Source organism: Thrips palmi, unplaced genomic scaffold, assembly GCF_012932325.1.
Source record: "Thrips palmi isolate BJ-2018 unplaced genomic scaffold, TpBJ-2018v1 HiC_scaffold_16, whole genome shotgun sequence".
Taxonomy (NCBI): Eukaryota; Metazoa; Arthropoda; class Insecta; order Thysanoptera; family Thripidae; genus Thrips; species Thrips palmi.
In genome coordinates, this window is record NW_023144625.1 from 12,877,868 (window position 1) to 12,899,889 (window position 22,022).

Consider the following 22,022-nt stretch of genomic DNA (forward strand, 5'->3'; position numbering starts at 1 on the left):
TAAGCACAAATAAATTGTCCCCAAAATGCTTACAGTACCAGAGATGTTGGAAGGGTCAAAGAAGTGCATGGATGTAAAAGCAAACAGTTTCCAACCCACAATTCCACCCAACTATACATCAACAACTTATTTATTTTCAGAGGTAGGGCAAAACATAAAGGATGGATTTAAAAATCATGTCAAATCATTTTGGGGGTATACAGAGCGTAGTAGTTTGGATGTGTTGAGCCTGCCCTGGGGTGAGTTTTTCAACAAGAGGAGCCTGAGCAACTGTCCCTGATCCAGCCCTTGTTTGACACCCTGTACAACCTGCATGAGTGAAGGAAGGTAAGTTAGGATAAATGACTGACTTCACCAAGCTCAGGCCGTGGTGATGTAAATTAGACCCAGGAAGAACAAAAGGTAACAGTTTCAAAGTGACAACAAAAAATAATTTACATTGACATCAAAATGTCCTTTTGTGTCATTGTGACTTTGAATTGACTTTTTTTTCTCCCAGTAAACTTTGAAGTTGCAGTACTTTTCCAAACTCACCAAATAATTAAGGCCACAACAGTCGATATCGATATGACACTTTATGCAATGTGCTTTCAAAAGATAGTATATTCTGTGACAGGAGATGGTACACTTAAAGTTGAATTATCACAGCTAAACACGACTTTCATAAAAACACAGGAAATAATTCATACGGCCCAGTTTCAGGCTGACAATTAGAATCTGTGCATGGCAGAATACCTGGCTTATAATGACAGTCCTACAAGACTCTAAACTCAACAGTAAGCATATGCAGCCAGTATTCATAAGCTGCTAATGATTACAGATGAAGCTTAAAAAGAGTATGCACCAATAAATTAATCTTACGAAACACACAGAGAGTGGAGTCGTAAAACTTTACCTCAGAGGAAGCCTGTTTGATAATTACAGACAAAGTTACATTCATGTTTACAATGAGGCTACAGTAAATTTAAACGAAATACATGGATTAACATCACAAGCCATCTTGCAAACTGCAATTCCTAAATGATTACTGACAGAGAACTTAAATAACATGTCTTTGAGCACTTTAATTTATAAACTACTTATACAAAGAAGAGCTTTCCTTGAAGTCTAGTTATTTGCAAGGCTTGCAATGCAAAAATGCAACCATACCAATTACAGCACTGCCTACTATGATGGAACCGGACAGAGAGGCGACGATCCTGGTGAAGAACATACCCCATCATTCCAACAGATGGCAATGACCTCAGAGCAAAGTTTCAGGGGTATCAATTGCTCTAATAATAGCACAGCTTCATGAATTGACTCGGAATTTTAAAGAGAACGCATTGTCAAATGTGCATAAAAAATAAATTGAAAGTACTTATTCTAGCTGTTACTATTTTCTATGTTGTAAAAATCACATGATCACATGGGTCACATTTGTTGATATAGTTGCGAACACACTTGACAAACACTACTGTAAGGAATGAACAGGATGTTAACTTAAACACATGAGGACCTCAACAATAGTGACTTGAAACCAAAAACATAAACATAGAACTGAAATTCCGACATACATTTTATTTATTTTTATTATTATTCTATAATTATCTTGGCAAACTTTCCAAATGTTTTTCTTATCAAGTTTTCATCTATTTGTACAAAATGTACAATTTGAACTTTGGTAGACTTTGGTCTCACAATTCTGTAACACCACACTCAGTATCACAATGAAAAGCTTATTTCCAGTGCAAAACTGTACCACACACCATGAGCAAAAAAGATGCAAACTTTCAGCGAAATATGTACATCAAAGTATTCATTTCCTTTTGAAAAGTCTATAAAACATAAAAACAGATACATGGCTTCTTACCAAGCATAATTTTAATTTGGAGAAAACCAGTGCACTTAACTCATGCATACTGCAAAGGAAAGGTCTGCAAAGAAGCAACAGAAAGCAGGAAATAAGCAAGAAGTAAGATGAACAAATTAGGGAGAGGTGATTTCAAAGAAGATAAAAATAAAATGCAGAATGTATATAATTCAATTACACAACAAATAAACTGGGATGAGTTAAAATAATACACTGGTACAATACTAAAATACATGATGATGGCGATGATGACTAAATGAAAATGACTACATTGACTAGAAAAGGTATGTCACATATGAGAAATCCATATCACAAATAAATGTACAGATAAGCCTCTTGATGGAGGCCCCATTCACCCCTCTCACACACAGAACTCATACCAGGCAAAACAATCAATTACACCTTTTACATTGCAGTACAATAACAGTATGTATGCAGAATTGTTACCACTCCTCCACACAACTAATTCTTGATAATCAAGTAGGGATCTGAAAAAGGCCTGTCTTTCCACTACAAAGCAAAACTTGAAGAAACTCTGTTTTTAAAGTAAAAGGAGAGTGGTACAGATAAAAGTTTAATTAGAGGAAAAAAGAGCTAAGATGTACACAGTACATAATTGATTAAAATAAAATCAACTCCTACAGTTCAACAATTGAACTTACACATAATAATAAAACTACGTTACATGATAGTTCATACACAAATTAAAACAAAAAACAAATAAAGATCATTGTCAAAGTTAAAAAATTTGTAAGAAGTTCAATAAATTTCCTTTCAGTCTCAAAGGTATAGCAGACCATTGGAAAAGAATTTATAAACAAAGGACAAGAAAAGACTAGACTTACAGAGTACAAGTTCTCAATGCCGGTCAAAATTGATTCAGAACTGTTATGGTATGGTGCAACTGCACCACAGACTTTAACGCCATAGAATTTCCAAAACATACAAAAAAAGAAAAGGTAAAATTTGGTCAGCAGGAGAGAATGATTCTCTACCAAAACAGCCACAGTCCCTTGTAGGAATTGGATAAGTTTATAATGACTTGATTTACAAATATGACTAAAAAGATTATCTGAGTGGAGGATGGTTCTTTCTATTCCATTCTGAAGCATAAACATACTAACAAAGTATGCAAAATCATTCACATCACACTTATCTACCACTAGTTCATAAAATTACAATATTGCTACTGACGGATAAAAAAGTCAACTAGTTTAACAACTGCGACATTTTAAAGGAAACCTGAGAGTCAAAACAGTAGAATGTCTTAACAAAACATCCAGCATCACATTATCATCAATAAATTGTAGAAAAGCCTGGAAGGTTATTCTCAATAGAGTCAAATAACACAATGTAAATACAATACTACACCAAATTGTAGCTGTAGAAAATGTTGAAGTAAGAAAATTCTCAATATCAGCCCAGTTACAAACATTTAAGAGGAGTACTTAAAATATATGAGCATTCCCTATAGCAGTATTTATTCTAAGAGGAAGAAAGGATAACAATGTGTCTTAGGACACAGAAAGAACTGACTTAAAAATTCTAAGGTCTCTTCCCCACATGGTAACATACTGCAAACATCTTGAAACAATTACATAAAGACAACATTTATCCACTTTTACAAGGAGTTTATAAATATGATACAAACTTTCTATAATTTTGGTGAGCGGAAGTGACTATTGTCCTCATTGAGTGTACAAGAGACAGCTCAATTATATTTTTTTAGTGAGGGCTGCTTAACACAGAGGTAGAAATGGATAAGAAAGTCAGAACACATCCAACACATGATACTTCTTGGCAAAATTGACCTAGCTAATCTTGAATAGTATGCACATGCCTGTTCCCATTGCCATTTATGCAACAGAACTCACAAAAAGAGTCCCTGACTTGCATTTGTACAACTTAACAATTCCTGCAATTATATCAGTCATCTTCTTCTCCATTGTCATGAGAAAATTTGAGGAAGACTTGCTCCAGAGTTGTTTGACTGAAGCTGTATTCAATTATACTTAGATCTCGTTTTGCTAGGGGGAAAAAGGAGAGGACAAAATTAGTGAACAGCGCACAAAAGCTAATACAGGCAAGCAAACCTTTGCTACCACACTGCAGTAGACACTTACCTTTTTCAAGATTCCTAAAACATTGGGCAACAGATGAAACATCTTTTTGGGGAATTTCAAATACAAGTCTATCTGAGAAAGATTCAACTAACTTTGAATCTTTGAAAAGGTTTGATACATATGACAAAACCCCATCATGCCTCTCAGACACAGTTTTCACAGATGACATGTCCTTCAGCTTCATTTCCAGTGTGTACCCAGCACCATACAAATTTTTAAGATGCTGTGTTGGTCCAATACACCTTGAAAAAGCAGGGACATAATAATAATAATAAACAACAGTTAACATCAAAGAGATTGATTTAAGGGGAAAGAAACATAAGAGGAAGTATTATAAAAGCACAAACACTTACTTTAACTCCCCTTTCACCATAATTCCTACTCGTGAACACAAAGCATCTGCCTCCTCCATTGCATGTGTAGTGAGGATAGCCCCTCGTGTACCCTGAAGAAGAAAACAAACAATGATCTGGGGAACATTTTCAGCAATTGCTTGGACTCAGACATATGAATTTGAGTTGACTTTGGTATTGAAGAACTTGCATTGTACTTATTCTCTCTCACTAAAACCAACATACCTGGAAACTAGCTAGAATTGTATCCCAGAGGAACCTTTTGGATCGTGGATCCATACCAGTGGATGGTTCATCCATTAAAACTACAGCAGGGTTTCCAACCATGGACATGGCAAAACTCAACTTCCTTCGAGTTCCTCCAGAACACGTCGAAGCCCGTTTATTTGCATGTTCTTTCATTTGAAGGCCTGCCAGAAAAGCATCCGCTAATCTGAAAACAAAAGAGCCAATTCAGTAAAATAAAAAAATAAGCCATTTTACATGACCATCCCAAGTACTTACCTTGGAATATCCTTTGATGGAACTCCTCTGATAGCAGCATAAAGTTCCAGGTGTTCTCTGCAGCTGATTTTCTTCCACTGAGCATCATGCTGTGGGCAGTAGCCCAACTTTTGGAATGCTTGATTCATGTTGGTTGCAATGTCATATCCAGCAATTTGGACCTGAAGCAGACATAGGCGTCAGACAAATGTAAGGAGGAAAGAAAATGTTTCTTTTAACATTCCAGGTATTTGGGAAAACTTACTCTCCCTCTTGATGCTGCTTCTTCAGCAATGATTATCTTCATTGTAGTGGTCTTGCCTGCACCATTGTGCCCAAGGAGACCAAACACTTCTCCAGTGTCAATGGCTAAAGATAACTCTTTTAAAGCCAGTTTGTGCGTCTTTCCTTTCACAACACAACAATCACAACATTTACTTGTTTTGCGATCCTTGTCATATTCTTTCCTCAAGTTCTGGTTTTAGAGAAAGGAGGGGGAAACAAAGAAAAACATTAAAACATGAATGTTGGATAGTTGCCACTAGTCTTTTACAAGTTTAGAAGGTAGATCTTACCTGCACAATAACAACTGGTGGCTGGTCGGGAGGATCTACCATAAGACGTGAGACTTTCAACCGTTCGGCTCTGACATCATCATCACCAAAGTCACCACAGTCCAAACTTTCACCACCATCACATGCTCCAGCAGACACTCTGACTCCCTGTCATGACATAAGGAAAATTTCATTAAACCAACTGAAATTTCTCAACACATGGACATGGCATTATACAATAATGTACTTCAATTTACTCACCCTGAATATGTCTCTAAGTGAACTGCCCGTGCTTTTGAGGTCCACTATAAAAAGAATGATCGACCAAATTATCATAGACAAAATGCTCCCTGCAATGATGACTCCAATATCCCTGGTGCCATAATTGCTGAAAGGATTGCCCTCTCTCCTGCAGCGTGTGCTTTCCATGCAGATGAGGTAACGATCTATCATTTGCCACACAGACCCGAATGGCAGATACAGAGGATTTAGCAGCGAGTTCGTAATATGCAGAGCTTCTTTGACTTTATGAGCTGAAAAAGAGAAGGAACACACAGTAAATGGGCCGCAGATGAGCATAAAATAACATCATACTGCATTACCTATTAATTAAATACTCACATTTAACAAACACAATAGTGAAGTATGGAATGAGTCCTGGGAAAAGCAATACTCCAGGTAAAATAGAGGCAGCTGACTCAGTCTTATGAAAGCAATATGAGAATGTTGTTGCAACAATAATTGCAGATGGACAAAATAGAGACATCAGTATCCCAAATATTGTTACTGCAGGAATTGTATCCAACCAAGCTACACCACACAGATATGCCACCAGAACAAGTAACAAGAATACTAGCAGCAGTACAACAAACATAACCAGGAAAAATGATATAAAGTAAATGGGAAAAGCCAATCCATTCACACGCAATTGTGTTTTCGCTCGAATCTGGAACATAGACAAAATTTCACATATTATTAAGGCGGGTATAGTTAATATTACTGTCATGACCTGAATAGAGGGCTTTCAGACCATAACAAAAAACAATGAGTATGTTCAAACACTTTTAAAAAATCACTTACCTCTCTATCATATACCATGTCCACCCCTACAGTAGCAGCTACCATTATAAATGTAAAGCCCACACTGAAGGCGGTCAAAGCATAAGACAACACAGTACTGCTAGTATTTTGGCGGTCCAATGGATGTGACTTAGTGATTATGGGATGTGTTTTGCTGCCAATATCTCGACCCAGTTTATCTGTCATCACCATTCTGGAATATTGTGACAACAATTAGAGCACATTAAACAAAAGCACAACACAAAAAGAAGAACAATCAATCACCAATCAATAATCCAAAGTCCTACCTGTATATTGAATTACTAATAAGATTCATGACAATGGGTAGCGAGTGCTGGGCTGTATCATTATATCCAGCAACAACTTGAAGTGCGACAGGATTTTCTTGCTCATCACCCAATGACATTTTGAGCCTTAAGAGATGTGGGGATGTGAAATTTATCTGTGAAACATTTCCTGTATACAGATCAACAGACTCTGCTCCAGCCTCTTTCAAGCCACTAAGGAGCAGGTCAGTTTGAGGGCTCTCTCTTCCGGCAAAGTCAGAAGCAATGAGCGCAACTTTCATCGCAGCATCATAAGTTCCTGTAATAGGCAATCAAAACAAATTCAGAACTGGAAAAAGGTTTCGAGCTGCAAACAGGAAGAAACAATGCATCTTACCTCCATCCATACGCAGGGAAGGCATTTCTGGAGGGCGGTTGTGACCAGCTGATCGATACAGTAACAATGTAGACAAAAGTATTGGTACAACAATTAAGTTGACTAGCTTATATGTATCCCGTAAGAGACACCAAATACGAAGTTTGATCATTGCTAGTAGTCTTTGAGTGTTGTTGGGAGTCACTTCAATAGGCAATCGCAGAGGATGTTCGGTGGGAGACAAGGTGCCATCTGCAAGTCCAACAAAAAATAAATTGCTTCTCAGTAAGTTGTCCAAAAGAAAACTCTAGGACATTGAGCCTAGATTCTTTTACTAATATCTATGTTCCAATAACATTGCATCCCAGGGATACAATATCTTAAAAACTTCAAAAGCTCAACGACTGAGCATTGAACATTGAAACCATCAGAAAAGCTCAGGGCAAGAGAAGGGGTAGAAAACACCAGTGCAAACTGACGACCCAAGCAAGCTCCCAATATAAAGCCTACAATGAATGTTATTTAAACACATCAAGTGTGACAAGAGCATAATAAAGTCACACATGCAGTAATTTTCCACTCCTTCAAGATGTGCCGCACTCAGTGTGTTGAGACAAAAAAAAATTTAAAAAAATTTAACTCCAGACGGGGAAATTCTGATCAACTGTAGTAGGATGGCAAGATCTGCTGTAACGCAACTAACCTTCAACGAAAAATCCTGCTTGTTTACGATTGTCAGGAGTGGTAGGAGGAGCAGGTTCACTGGTAGTCTTTTCTAAACATTTTTTTGGTCTCACAGGTGGTGGGCCTATAACACAGTACAAAACAAAAAAAAAAAAAAAAAAAAGAAAGAAGAAAATGGTACATTCAAAAGAATCCCAAGACAGAAAAATGACCAGTAAATGGACAGGTATCAAAAATTTAAACAACGGCAGTGAGACAACTAGTTCACTTTAAATCAAATGAGCACCATACTTCTAGAGAACAAAGGCATAAAAAAAGTAAAAAAAAGGAATGCAATACATTCCATGTGCGCTAATAATATGTTATCCAATGCATGACTTTTTTTTAATTGTTAAGAAAGCTTAATACTATTGTACCATCCTTCTCATAGAAATCAAGCAATTTCCTTGATAATTAAATCTAATTATTGATGCTGCATTACAGAATGCAAGATAAATAAATTACCCAAGCTACTAGTGGAATATTACAGGGAGGGCTTATGCTAGTCTAACTACAGTGCATACAGTGTGTGAAGTGATGTAATGGAGGTTTGTTACACCTCTTGTGAACAAATCTGAGCATTAGCCATAAGTAAGGAGTCAGTTTGTCAGAGTTGTAGGCAACACCAAGAAACACACACAGTGACACAAATCAGAATTGCCACGCTAGGAGTAGATACAAAGCTTTCAACACAAACAATATATTTATTTTCTTCCAAAATGCAGCATTTGCTCACCTTCGCAACTGCTGAGAGGGAGATAGGTAGAGGCTTGGGATAGATTTGAGACTTCACCATTTTGCTTTGAAGCATCAAATGCAGCTGAAATTAAGATTGCAGATCATAAATTTGAAAAAAAAAAAAAGCCAAAGAAAAATGTGGAACAGGTAAGTGAAGTTTCTGCTGCTATGTTAGGCTTCCACTAAGTAACAGCATGCAACTTGCATTTATAGGCAGGAAAAGATGCCAAAAGAAAATTTACAGAGAAATGAAACCATTTCCATAGGGATAGAAATCACACAAGCCTTTCCCGAGGCTCTTCCAAGGTCAGAAATACCATTGCATCATCACCCAGGGGATTGAAACTTGTTTCCAGGAAAGATGCTACCAGTGCATTTCTACAGTGCTTCAATCAAACAAAGCTTTCATCCAAAAGTCGAGTGGTAACTAAGCAAATTGCACTGGTTCATCTGTGGGTGTAAGTACAGAAGACAAGACAATACCTGTATTTATTTCAGAATCTGTTGTGACAGTGCTAGCAGCAGCTTCATTCTGAAGGCTATGATAGGAAGTGCTTTTGGATGGAATGGAAAGAGACCGACTCATAGCTCGATTCCTTAGCATGCTTCTTGACAGGTTCTCCATAACTGTATTTGTTTCTTGTTCATCTTCATCTCTCTCAAGATGTAGAAATACCTGCATTATAACAAAACCATCAGTTAATGCATCAATACACCTGAAAGGACATCAAAGATGAAAGGTGTCACAAACCTCCTCCAGGGTAGTCATTGCTACTCCATAACTTGTGATACCAAGGCCTCGCTTGGAATTTACTTCTCGTTCAATGGCGGCAAACAAATCTGGGAAGCTGTTGACGGCATTATGAGGTAGAATAAAGGACAACTCTCTACCATGGCGTCTGGCTCGTTCTGACTTGTGGACATATCGCTGAACAAGCTGAGCTATTGCAGTTTCATGTGCATCAGAGCCCAGTACCAACCTGAAAACAATGACACAGTTACAATTTAAATTTCGGAAAGCAATCTAAATTTCATATATTTCTGGAATATTTATCAGGTCACAGACAGTATTTTTTGGTAGAAAAGGGAACACAATCCTAATAGTTCACACCATAAGCAGACAAAGCAGAAGAAGTGACATCACTTACGTAAGATGATAACCAATTCCAAATTTATTTTTGAGAAACAGAGATGAACCACAACACCTGATTCGACCTTTAGAAATAACAGCCTTTCTTTCAGCAAGAATATCAGCTTCATCCATGAAGTGAGTGGTAAGAAGTATAACCTGAAACAAAGATTTCCGTTTGTGATATTCACAAACCACATTCCTAAACCACACGAGCTAGAACCAAGTTACCTTGCCGGCTTTTCTGCTTTGAAGCACGGACCATATGTGCCTTCTGGAAATTGGGTCCACTCCAGCAGATGGCTCATCCAAAACAATAATCTAAAGAGCATAAAAAAAAACACAGAATCTTACGAACAGTTACCAAATTTCAACAGGTGCAATGGCAAATCACAGGTCGGTGTGTACCTTTGGATCCCCAATAATAGCAATTCCTATACACAGTTTTCGTTTCTGGCCCCCACTTAGATTAGCAGAAACAAAGTCAGCTTTCTCCGTTAGATCTAAGTCTGCAAGTGTACGTTCAATTTCATAGTCCAACTTAGAAGCAGGTATGCCCTTAAATGTCAAAACAACAGAAATTTGTCAATACCACACTGATACATTTTTCCAAACGGGTGTAAAAAAAAGTTCAAAGGGTTTTATACATACTCGCACTGTGCCGTAAAAGTGTAAATGTTCTCTTGCAGTAAGTGTTTTGAAGAGTATGTCAAACTGTGGGCACACTCCTGTCATGCGGCGTACAACTTGCATATCATTTGCATTTCTGAATGAGAAAGACACAAGAAATTGCTACCACAATCAGTAAATAGAGTAAAGGACAAAGATAATAATTATCAAAAGCAAACCTTATATCATATCCATAAATGTAAGCAGTGCCAGAAGTGGGAGCAGTGCAGCCAAGAAGAATGTTGAAGAGTGTGGTTTTTCCTGCTCCATTGTGGCCTAATATGGCTGTTATTTGGCCCTCATAGATAGTTAAGTTGATACCTGAGTACAAAAAGATAAGATATATGGATTAGTACACTTCTGTAAATTAATTTCCACATTTGCTCTAATATAGATCAAGTGCAAAAGTAGTTTACATACCATTCACAGCTTTCACACCAGGCTGGAAGCAGGTTTTGAATGTCTTGTGGAGATCCTCGATTCGGATTGCCTCTCGGCCCTTGAGCTCTGATGGGACAGGCTCGATGTCTCCACTTTCTGATTCCTCTGTTGTAAGATAAGTGAAAGGCTCCCCATTTGCTGTAGCAGTGGCCTGAAAGAGAGGGTTACACATAAATAATAAAAATTGGGCAGAAATCTCGTTCTTCAGTTCATATTCAGAGATATGAAATATTAATGAACGAACAATCCTTATACAGGAAGGGTGAAACTTACCCTATCTGAATGTTTATTACACCAAAACATGGGATTCAGGCAGAACAGAGGAGATCTCCTTATAGAGTGATCATCTGTTAGCAACAAGGAAAGAGAGAAAAGGGACACACTGGGTTAGTCAATTGTTACAGAGATAGCAGTCATTTGCAGACAAGGAAAAGGCAAGGACTCTTAATCCTTGGGAAAAGACAAAATTTTGGAAGTATCATTTCAAACTCAGTATAATGAGTGTTCTACATTAGCTGGTGTAATCCTTCCATTTTCACATTATAAGGCATAGTGCTCAAGTAGCACACACTCCAATTCAAACACATTTGTGCTTTCCATGACTTACTTGGAAGAACGTTGTCCAAATAATAAGCTAAGAGCCCATACAAAAGGATGTCAACAAATTGAAGCACAAAATATGCTCCAGCTGTAGGCTGTGGACCGAGCCACATGGTGGACCAAGTGAGACCCTGCCCAGACAGCTCCATGGCGATAGCCTGAACAGAATAAATAAAGTGACAATGCATTAGGTGCACATATGGCCAGAATCCGACCGTCAGTCAGTCACTTGTCTTAGCTTCCCATGTCCAATATTTGACATGATGATCAACTGAAATTTGAACCACTTACCAAGTAGAGTACCTTGGAGAAAGCTAAAGGACTGAGGAGTCCCAAAAAATATTTGCCTACAGTAGAGTTGATATCCAGTCCAGTTTCAATTAAGAAGACAAGACTAAGCAGTGTCGTCACAAAGGATGCTAGAAGTCCGGCGGTCTGAAGGGGGAAAGAAAATACATTGAAGGACACAAATATAAAAGATATACTACCATAATTTTAAAAAATGATAGTGTGTTGTTATCAATTTCATCTTTGTCTTTGCTATTATTACCCTGGCATTGTTGAAGAATGTACTCAGCACAAAGGTGATCATTATAGAGCTGCAGCCATATGCAGTGACATTCAGGAAAAGCAAAATGTAACTTGTTCTGGGGAAGATATCCGATAGATATAGGAGGAATACCACAACCAAAGCCAGAGAAGCTACCAGGACTGTATAAATCAGGAACCAAGAAAACCTGAAATAGGAAAGAACATCACACATTTTACACATTAGAACTACATATGTATGTACTGAACCTTACTTGATTTGAATTGAGAGAGAATGCCTACCAGTAAGCTGAATCTTTCACTCCCATAGTTTTCATAGCTGCTAGAGAATGGTTTTCTTTCTCACTCACAATCAAAACAATCAGGTAGGTAGTGTATTGCGACATGGCCATTACGATAAGGACAGGAACAAGAATGAGAAGAATCAAATCCTTCAAAGAAGCAGCCTCTGTAATTTATTTGAAAAAGAGAGAAGAACATAAGATAAGGAAAGTTTCAGACAAGATAAAAGTTCCTGAACAAAAAAATTCAAGAACAAGATAATATGACATACCATCTAATGGGTTTCTTTTAGTTTCCTTCACACTTCTTGGTAATAACTCCAGTGCTATGCCCGGTATTGATAGGTCATTAACACCAGAGTCAAGCTGGTGGGACAAAAAGCCATAAGTGAACATGGAATTTAAAACAACAAAACAACCACAAACAGCAAATGTTACGATTTTAAAGGTAATGTGTCAACCTTACCTTGATTTTGGTAAAATCTACCAAGGTTTGTAATGCTAGGAACCCAGAGAGATAATATTGCTGCACTGGACATGTTTCTCCAGGATCTGGAAATATACCACTCCACTGTCTTTTAATAGGCCCTTGACCAAGACATGAGTCTGAATCAGAATACATGTCAGTAGTTGGTGGAGTTACTGCAAATTGTGGGTTTCCTCGTATTTCATAGCTAAAAAAAATAAAAATAGAAAATTGTTTTGAAACAATGTTTAAGATACCGCATTCATTTATCATGAAGAATGCTGTCCAAATCCTTACTTTAATATGCTGGATATCGGTTGGTCATCTTCAAACACTAAACCCAACTGAAATGACTGAGGTTCCTTCCAGTAAGAATCTGACAGCTCATCTATATTATTGAACATTAGAAAGTTGATGGGTGTACGAGGCCGGGGGTCAGCCCCATCTTGTTCAGTCTGTAGTTTCATGTACATATCATTCACAGCCTTCAAAAAATCCTATAAAAAAATTGTTTTAAAAGAATTTTGAATTACAATGAATTTTAAGTCAAGAAAATAACCACTATGGTGTGTGGTCATGGAGTTCTCACTTGAGTTTCTGTAGAATTTGGAGCCACTGCTATCGTATGGTTTCGGATAAGTAAAAATCTGTCAAATACTCGAAACGTTTCTAAAATGCCAGGGTGTGGAAGTATTGATGGTAGCTCGTACATATTGATATATACAAAGATGATTACTGGAACCACCAGGTAAATAAGTGGGGTAAACAGTTCCTGTAAAATATAACATTCTCTTAGTAAATAAACGGTGTCCCACAGATTTGAGGCCCATCATCAATTTTCAAGACTAAAATAAACCCACTATCATAAATGTTCTTCTGGCCCTGATTTTGATCAGGAAGTTCCTGACCAACAGGGCCTTTGACTGAGAGAAGCATGTTCCATCCATTGATTCTTGGTGGGGGATAGACACACAGACACTCCTCCTCCTGGCTGAAACAAGCAACAACTAGAATCAATTCTTGAACAATTCGGGAATCAATAGTATTCACATTGTGTTCTTCACTCAGAAATTAAACAAAAAAAAAACAAAAAAAAACATGTTTTTTCACGGAGGAAATGTCCAAAGCATGCAACATGTAAAAATCTCCAGAAAAATAGTGGGATTTAAGACTAGAAAATCAAACAAAACTTTCAACGACAAAAAATAGTTTCAAGCATTTGTGAAGGGATGCAAGCCAAAGCAATGAGCCGTTTCCAAAAAAGTGATGAGTGAGACGGATAAAAGTTATATATCGTGGTTAAGAACATAACTTTAGTTACCAATGCAATAAAAATATAAAACTGAATTGATTAATTAAATCACAAATACTAAACATCAGACACATTCAATCGAGAGTAAAAACATGTCCGAGAGGTTTCAGTATAGAAAATTAAGGTTGGCGCAAGGTTCAGAAGATGTTCAATAACAAAACTACGGAAGGCTAGAGCAAAACAAACGCAAACATTGGCGTTGGGCGTCACTGCCAATTCTTTTGGAAGGTTATGGGCGACAGATAAGAGAACTCTACCGATCCTTGACTATTTTAAAACGTTACATTTACAGTCGCGGCACAGTTGAGAGAGAATGATAAGCTTCACTGTTTGTAATTGAGTTATGACGGTAATTTTCACTGTTTTGAATGGCTTCTCTGCAGCGCAACCTTGAATTTGACAGATACGCCTAGCAGACTACGAATCGGCTCACCCCGATCCCATTCAAACATTACCTCAGCGCGGGCGAGGCGATGGATTAAACTTGGTTCGCACTCTCATCACAACGGTTTGGAAACCCAGGGGAACTCTAACACAAACTCATCATTGATCTTTGCTCCCTAAATCCGCGAAAAAAGCTGACGGACTTAAATGCCCAAAGCGTTAAAGCACAGCCAGACAAAGACAAGCGGAGAACCAGGCAGTCGCAAACAGCAAGGCTACGTCCAGGATGGGCAACTTGACGGTTCTAGAGCGCCACGGCGTGGACGCTCGCCAAAACGGGAAAAGCGCTGACGGTGTCTGATATTCGCGGGGAAGCCCGATTCGTCGCCGTCACAGCGGTGTGCCAGGTCGGCCAGGCGTTGGCCACGGGTGTCGCGCCGCTGGGGTTTCACTTTCGGCATTGGGCGGGTGGCAACCATGGCCGCGGGGCCTAGCAGACGACGGACATGCGCTGCGGCCGCTATGGCGCGAACGGCGGCTGCGTCCGGGGAAGTCTGGGAAGTCAGGGAAGGCGCCACCCGTCCCCTCCCCGACCCGGTCCCGGTGGTCCCGGTAGGGCGGCGCACGGCGCGCACGGCGGGTGCGACAGAGACGCGACGCGCGGCGCGCGCCCGGATGCTGGCGGTCCGAACTTCCGAACGCGGTCCGGATCCGCCCCCGAGCCTCGGCCGTGGGGTCTGTGGGGCTCACACGCCCCGTGCGCCCCGGCTCGGCTCCGCGCGCACGGCTCGGCTCGGACCGGCTCGGCTCGGCTCGTCACCACAGCCTGCGGCTCGCGGCGTGTCGGCGCTGGGGTGTGCTGGGGTGCTGCTTGGGCCGCCCGTGCCGCCCCCGGACCAGCGGCCGGCAGCGCGGCAAGGCTGGCAATGGCAAGGCTAGCCTGGCGAGCGCGGTAACTAAGGGGCTAAACTACTGCTACTCGAACCGTCCCGAAAGGTTCCCTCAACGACTATCGACGAGCAGCGGAGCAGCACGCCGCGACGGGCGTGACATGAATGGCAGGCGTGTTCCGTATCGATTCTTCCACGTCGCGTTTTAAACTTGCCGGCGGGGAATTCGTCCGCCGTCCTCCCACATGTCACAGTGTCGCAGCAGCGCCGTCTTCATCTAAGGCTTCATCACTACAGCAGTACACTGAACCTACGAAAAATGAAAATGGTCGAGGAAAAAATTGGCTTTCGCACCCATGTCCATGCATTGTATGCGGAAGCGGATCGGGGTGGCCTTCGGCAAGGCCTTCGGCAAGGCCTTCGGCAAGGCCTTCGGCTTCGGCCTCGGCTTCGGGTGCCTTCGGGGGGCGCTGCGAGCCTCGCGGCGTTCGCGGCGTTCGCGGCCCTCGGGGTGGCGGGCCTTGGCGGGCCGAGTGGGCTAGCCCAAGGCTGCGGGGGCCGCGGGGGCTGCGGGGGCCGGCTCGGGGGGAGGGCCGAGGCTGCCGAGGCTGCCGAGGCCAGTGCCAGGGGCTGGAAGACTGGAAGGCTGGGAGGGTGCTCGGCACAGCGCGGCGCAGCGGGTGAAATGCGGTGCTCAAATGGCGACGACGGCACAGCCTGTGGCGGCCTGTGGCACAGCGGCAGCGATGAAGGATGAGGGGCCAGGCGCGAACAGGCGCGAAGAATGGGCAGTCAGGCGGCGCGGGCGGCGCCAAGACTCACTTCACTGGTGTGTCCTGTCCGGGGCCATCAAGCCCCAGAGGGGGCCACTGCTATGCACTCGCCGGACGGTAACGCGACGTGCTCGGAGGAGACGGAGACACACGGGGCATTTCTCTGGAGGTTATTCCCCGAGACTCGGGGAGGGACCGACGGGCACGCCGCCGTCGCACCGCGCGACGGACGGGGCGGGCCGGAGCGGGGTGGCAGCACCGTTCGCGAAACTGCGCGAGAGAGTGAGAGAGACGGACGACGCGCGGGGCCCGCCGTGGAGGCCCGCCGTGGAGGCCCGCCGCGGACGCGAATCGACTAGCAAAGCTGGGCTGCGCCTTTACGCCCTCGGTTGGCTAGCAGGCTGGCAGGGCAGCGGGCTACTGCGGACCGTCGACCGTCGGGGCCCGTCGCCCGTCGGTCGGGACTGTACTCGGCTCGGCTCGGCTCGGCCTCGCGGTGCCTCGCGCTCGGCGTTCGGTTCGGCGCGGTTCGGGACGCTCGGCGCTCAGCCTGCTCGCTGCGACAAGCCGCGTGCCACCCCGCCCCCGCCCCCCTACCGCCCCCTGCAGCCCCCTGCCCCTTCGCCGGGGACACGGAGGGATCGACGCGCGAGTAAGGCACCACGTTGCACGCCCCGCCAGCCCCGCCAGCCCCGCCAGCCGCGCGGCGCATGCGCGGGGCGGGGCAGGGCGGCCACCCCCTGCTGGCTGTGCTGGCGGTGCTGGCCGGTGCTGCCCGGTGGGCCAGGCCCTCCTGGCAGCGCGGCAGCGCCTGCCCCTGGCCGCACGGCGAAGGGTTGAGTCGTTGTTTCCCGCAGCCAGACACGCGCGGAAGGGGGAAAGGGGAGGAAACTAGGAAGTGGAGGGGGAGGCGGGGCAAAGCCCCAACAACTTGGTCACGGGGTAAAGCGGCTTCTCTCCAGGCCAGCGACGCCTCGGTCCCTCCCCCTCCCCCTCCCCCTCGCGCGAGGCCCTTCCCGTCTCGGGGGTCAACGGAATGTGGCGTGTTGCAGGAGCTTGACAATCAATAATGGAGTAAAGCAGATGCGGGAGGCACGTCGTTAAAAGTTTGAAATACGCACCTGCCGCGCGCCGCGCCGCGCCGCGCACCCCCTGCAGCGCGTCGGCGTCAGGGCGTCAGGGCGTCGGACGGCCGTGACGGGGTCGGGGACCAGGAAGCGGAGCGGCGCGGTGCCGTTGCCCCCAACGGGCCCAACCATGCTTACCCCGGCCGGCACACGTCGCACACCGGCCGGTGACAGCAGACTCATTTTGTGAGTCCTTTTCGTCGCTCTGTCTCTCTCGCACAGGTTCGGGATACCCCAGGAGTGCGAGAGAGACAGAGTGACGTCTGCAGGGCGATTGCTCGTCACGGCAAAGCGACACGTACTCACACATACACACACAGACGACAATGTTAACGTGATTTTCCAAACCGTGCATGGCCAAGGACACCGTCGCTCCTCGTCGGCGCGCCCGTCGCCGGCCCCACCAGTCCATTGTCCTTGCTGCACCACGAGCAGTTGGTGTGGCCGTGTAGTGGGAGTGACTCGGAGTGACACGAGCAGGCCGGCGGTGAAGTGCGGCCCTGCGGCCCGACCGGGCCCGACGCGCTGGCGGCGTGCTGGCAGTGCTGGCAGTGCTGGCGGCGGGCCTAGCCTGGCCTGGCCGGCCGGCCCGGGGCCTGTCTGCAGCAAATGGTCCAAACGGCCCCCAGCATTGCCACCGAAAGTGATAAGCGACCGCAAAAGAGGGGGGGGGGGCACCAGGCTGGATGTCGCGCATGGGAGCGAGCAAGGGCTTACCCGGCGGTCATGCATGTTTACCATTCGGCCGCGCGTCGCCGCGCCGCCGCGTCGCCCGCCGATCTGCGGATTCAGCTGTAGCCGCGCGACCCATATTCCCCTCGTTTTCATACACCCCGTAGGCGCACCGTGCTACGCGCGGTTTTCTGGCCCACTGTGCAGCGCCGAGCGCGGCGAAGCAGCCAAGCACCCCGCACCGCATCGGCAGCGCGAAAAAGCGCGAAAAAGACGCGCCGCCCTCAAAGCACACCGCGCCCTGATACACGTACTCCGGGGAGGCGACGTCGACACGGCTTTTGCCTCGGACGCGCCATTGTGAGGCTGCTACGCTGTCTCTCTCGCACCGCGACGGAGCGGCCCCCCGGGCCCGCGAGTGCGAGAGAGACAGCCTGCGGCCCTGCATTCTGTGCACGGGATGAATAGGGATCGAGGTAAGAGGGGCGTGGAGAAGGGGAGGGAGGCGAATCGGAGGCAAGGGGCAGCAGGAGCAGGCAGCAGTGCCTCGGCTTTCTTCGGCTCTCCTTTCTCGTGCCCTCGTTGGTTACTCCGTTTAATGACTCGTCCTCCCTGCGCAGCCCCTGCAGCCTTGCCTGGCCTTGCCCGGCAGACCGATTCTCCGTCTCTCTCGCACCTATACGGGACGTCCCATGAGTGCGAGAGAGACAGAGCGACGAAAACGAATCTCGGAAACGGAACGGAGAGCAGGGTGGCCGCACAGCACATCACTGATGAAGAGTCCGCAGAGTCAGCGCGCCAGGCTGCGCCGGGCAGGCCGAGGCAGGCAGCAGGTTGGATCCACTTCGCCCAAGTGTATGGAGCCGAAGCAGCAGGCCCCGTCCCGTCCGCCCAGGGTTCCGAGGAGTCGTTTCGTCGCTCTGTCTCTCGCAGGGCGCCCCGCAGGGCCCCGCAGGGGTGCGAGAGAGACAGAGCGGCTCAGCTAGTGTGCCCGTGTCGTGCACGGCCAAGGCATGGGCCAAGGCATGGGCCAAGGCATGGGCCAAGGCATGGGCCAAGGCATGGGCCAAGGCATGGGCCAAGGCATGGGCCAAGGCATGGGCCAAGGCATGGGCCAAGGCATGGGCCAAGGCATGGGCCAAGGCATGGGCCAAGGCTTGGGCCAAGGCCCCGCCGCGAGGCCGTGCCAGGCCGCCAGGCCGCCAGGTGTGTTCGCGGCGTCCGCCTCTGGCAACGCCGGCAACGTGCTCGAGGCAGTGCGGTGTTTAATTTTCCGCGATAAGGTAATCTTCGGTTTGCGTTCTTTGTTTGCGGGATGTTCTAGGCGAGCCCGGCGCCGCGGCTCCACAAAGGACTCAAAGGAGGCGCTCCTTTTGGTCGGTGTGCCCAGTGTGCCAGTGTGCCTTTTGGACTCGCGGCTGCGAGTTTCGGCGCGGCCTATCCGACCGGAAAGGGAAAGAAGAAAAAGTACAGTCGGCGAGGAGTGTTGCTGTATAGCTGCCGAACACAGCGCACACGGGATCCGCAGCAGCAACACTAACAAAAACACAAACATTTCATGTTCATCTTTCACGACGTCGAGGTGATTCTATATTTGTTCCAGCGCAACGGCGCGCGAGCCGAGGCGAAGGCGAAGGCAGGAGCAGCCTGAACTGCCGGCACACTAGCGCCATGCTCGCGCCGCGGATCCAGCTGATGCTCTGTGACGTTTTGACGGGTCGACGTGCAGCAGACAGCGCGCTGGGATCAAGGGAAAGTGCCGGGGGGGGGGGGGCCTCCCTGCTGCTGGTGACGTTCGTGACGTTGTGCAGGACTTTGGTGCACAGTGCGGCACACTGAGCGCAGAACCCACGTCGCCCTGTCGCTCTCTCGCACCGCCAAGGCACGCCCCGCGAGTGTGTGTGCGTGCGAGAGAGACAGACGAGGTCCAGAGTGACGAGGCACTGTAGTGGATCAGTCTGCAAGCTGATGTCGAGTAGCGGCCGTACTATCAGGCCGCCAGTCTGCCAGCAGACTCATTTCGCACAATGTTTAGTCGCGCAGTCTCTCTCTTCTCTCTCACTCGCACCCACGCGGCGTTCCGCAGGCAAAGAGAGTGCGATGGAGTCAGAGCGATGGAGGAACGGTCGGCATCAGCCAGCACACTGTGCTCGGGGAGACGGCGGTGGCCGCGCAGCGCGGGCAATAGCTCCATAGCGCCCGGCTGGGTAGGCAACAAGAGGACACCCTTGCCCCCGCGTTGCCTACCCAGCCAGGCGTTCCACCCCTCCATTCGCTTTACGGAACTTCCTCCAAACCTCTGCTCTGCCTCCCCCTATTCCGTCATATTGATTTCCCCATCGCATTATCACAGATTTTGATTGTTTTCGCGCTTTTTTCGACAACGCTCATCTTTCGCTTTTGTTTTGTTCTTTTTTTTTTTGTTCCTGATTGCCTTGTCCGGGATTTGAGCCCATTGTCCGCGGGACGGCGGGGTGGGCGGCTGGCACGGGGGATGGGGCTTAAAGCGGGCCCATTGTGCAAAAGCGTTCCAGGGGGCGGAGGGGCGGACTCCTTGTACATTTTATCCTCGCAAACACTTCGTCGACGCCCCAGAGGTCGCTTTGCCGGTCACAGTATTTCTTTTTCATTTTAAAATTTCTATCGCGCTTCCCCCTCCCTCCCCCTTTTCCTCGTTGCCTGTTCTTCCTCCCCGCCTTTCTGTCCGGAGTGTACCCCGACGGGGCTTGTTCGCTCTCATTTGGATTGGACTCATGCTCCGCTGCCTCATGTTATTGTTTTTCTCCTTTTTTTCTGTTTTTCCACCCGCCGTGTTCATTAGGGGCCAGTGACGGCATTGCGCGCGTAGCCGCGTAGCGTGGGCGCGTTCCCGACTCGCTTCCCGCCCGCCTCGCTTTCGCGGGAAAGCGGTCAAATAAAGCGCCGCAAAAGTGACCGGTATCGATTCGAGGCGCGAGGCGCGCGAGGCGCGCGAGGCGAGGCGCACTAGTTAGAAAGGTCAGTGCAGCCGCCACGGCCGCGATGCCGTTGCCCTGTTGGCGCAGCAGGCTGGGTCCGAACAGGGCTTCCGTCGCTCTGTCTCTGTCGCACTCATGGGGCGTCCCGTAAGGGTGCGAGAGAGACGGAGCACTGTTCGGACTCAGCCTGCGGATCAGCAGCTTGATTCCGAACAGTACCCTCGTCGCTCTGTCTCTCTCGCACTCGTAGGGGTAGGGGTTGAGAGAGAGAGGCACTGTTTGGAATCAAGGTGCAGGCGTCTTGGAAGCGTGCTGGGTTGGCCCGGCCTGTCCTGGCCACCTCGGAAGACGCCAGCATGCTGTGTCAATGTTTGGCACCGCCCATCGTCCACTGACCAAGCACCGAGCCCACCCTCTCGCCCCACTTCGGGAACCCTAAACGACGGGCCTATTCAGCCCAGGCAGGCCCCGGTGGTCTTCCGCGCCACCACACTGTGTTTTGTGTTTATCGCCTGCCGCACCTAAGCGTCAGGCGGCGTCAGGCGTCCTAGCATTTGCCTTCACTCCACCTGTGACTCACGCTTCCGTCCTCGTCGCTCACACACACATAGACGCCCCGTCAAACACGCACACTCACACACACGCGTCTTCCTGTCCGGCGCGCCTTGGACGCCTTGGCGGTGACGGATACGTTTGGCCGCTATCGTGGATCGCGGCAGGTGATGCTATCACTGTGTCCATACTGTAGACTGATTCCGAGAGTCGTTTTCGTCGCGCCGGCCCTCTCGCACTCATGGGGCGCTCCGTACAGGTGCGAGGGAGAGACAGAGCGACGGAAACGACTCTCGGAATCAGTCGGCGGCGTGGCGGCGGGGCGGGGCAGGGCTTGGGCCGCAGGGCTCGCGTCCGACGAAGGCGGAGGTAGGAGCGGAAAGAAAACAAACATCTGCGAGGCGAGCGAGAGCGTGTGCAACAACACACACTGGCTGCGAGGCCTGCAAAGGGCCGCGCCTCGTTATCAAGTGCTGCCAACCTCACGACCCGACGCTCTCTCTCCGTCTCTCTCGCACTCGCGGGGCGTTCCGACTCGCTGCGAGAGAGAGAGAGACCGAGCGACTCGGCTGGATTGGCATTGACGGCGTCCCTCGAAGCCGAGGCCGCGAAGCCCCCAACTAGACCGGTGAATGGAGGGCCGCCAGAAAGAGGCAGAAAAGAAGGAGGGGG

At 47.0% G+C, this 22,022-nt stretch overlaps 1 protein-coding gene across 8 annotated transcripts; it reads right to left on the reverse strand.

Annotated features, from left to right (window-relative positions):
- Positions 1-114: 114 nt before the first annotated feature.
- On the reverse strand, positions 115-17,629 carry LOC117642072 (ATP-binding cassette sub-family A member 5-like). 8 transcript variants are annotated; one of them, XM_034379878.1, is made up of 33 exons: positions 17,518-17,629; positions 13,544-13,674; positions 13,273-13,455; positions 12,981-13,180; positions 12,684-12,891; positions 12,490-12,583; positions 12,219-12,384; positions 11,938-12,124; positions 11,679-11,822; positions 11,395-11,545; positions 11,061-11,134; positions 10,767-10,938; positions 10,526-10,667; positions 10,329-10,443; positions 10,086-10,235; positions 9,909-9,998; positions 9,697-9,836; positions 9,300-9,528; positions 9,032-9,224; positions 8,547-8,630; positions 7,791-7,895; positions 7,109-7,339; positions 6,733-7,030; positions 6,446-6,638; positions 5,987-6,311; positions 5,627-5,898; positions 5,387-5,533; positions 5,077-5,286; positions 4,833-4,993; positions 4,554-4,761; positions 4,329-4,420; positions 3,976-4,217; positions 115-3,879 (listed from the first exon to the last, which is right to left on the reverse strand). In XM_034379878.1, exons 1-33 carry the CDS (start codon positions 17,579-17,581, stop codon positions 3,779-3,781), a joined length of 5,502 nt encoding a protein of 1,833 aa, XP_034235769.1. In that variant the 5' UTR covers positions 17,582-17,629; the 3' UTR covers positions 115-3,778. The 8 variants fall into 8 exon arrangements, with proteins under 8 accessions (XP_034235769.1, XP_034235775.1, XP_034235773.1 ...); XM_034379884.1 differs by lacking the exon at positions 17,518-17,629 and adding an exon at positions 16,092-16,298 and having other exon boundaries at positions 13,544-13,670; XM_034379882.1 differs by lacking the exon at positions 17,518-17,629 and adding an exon at positions 16,092-16,298.
- Between the last annotated feature and the right edge of the window lie 4,393 nt (positions 17,630-22,022).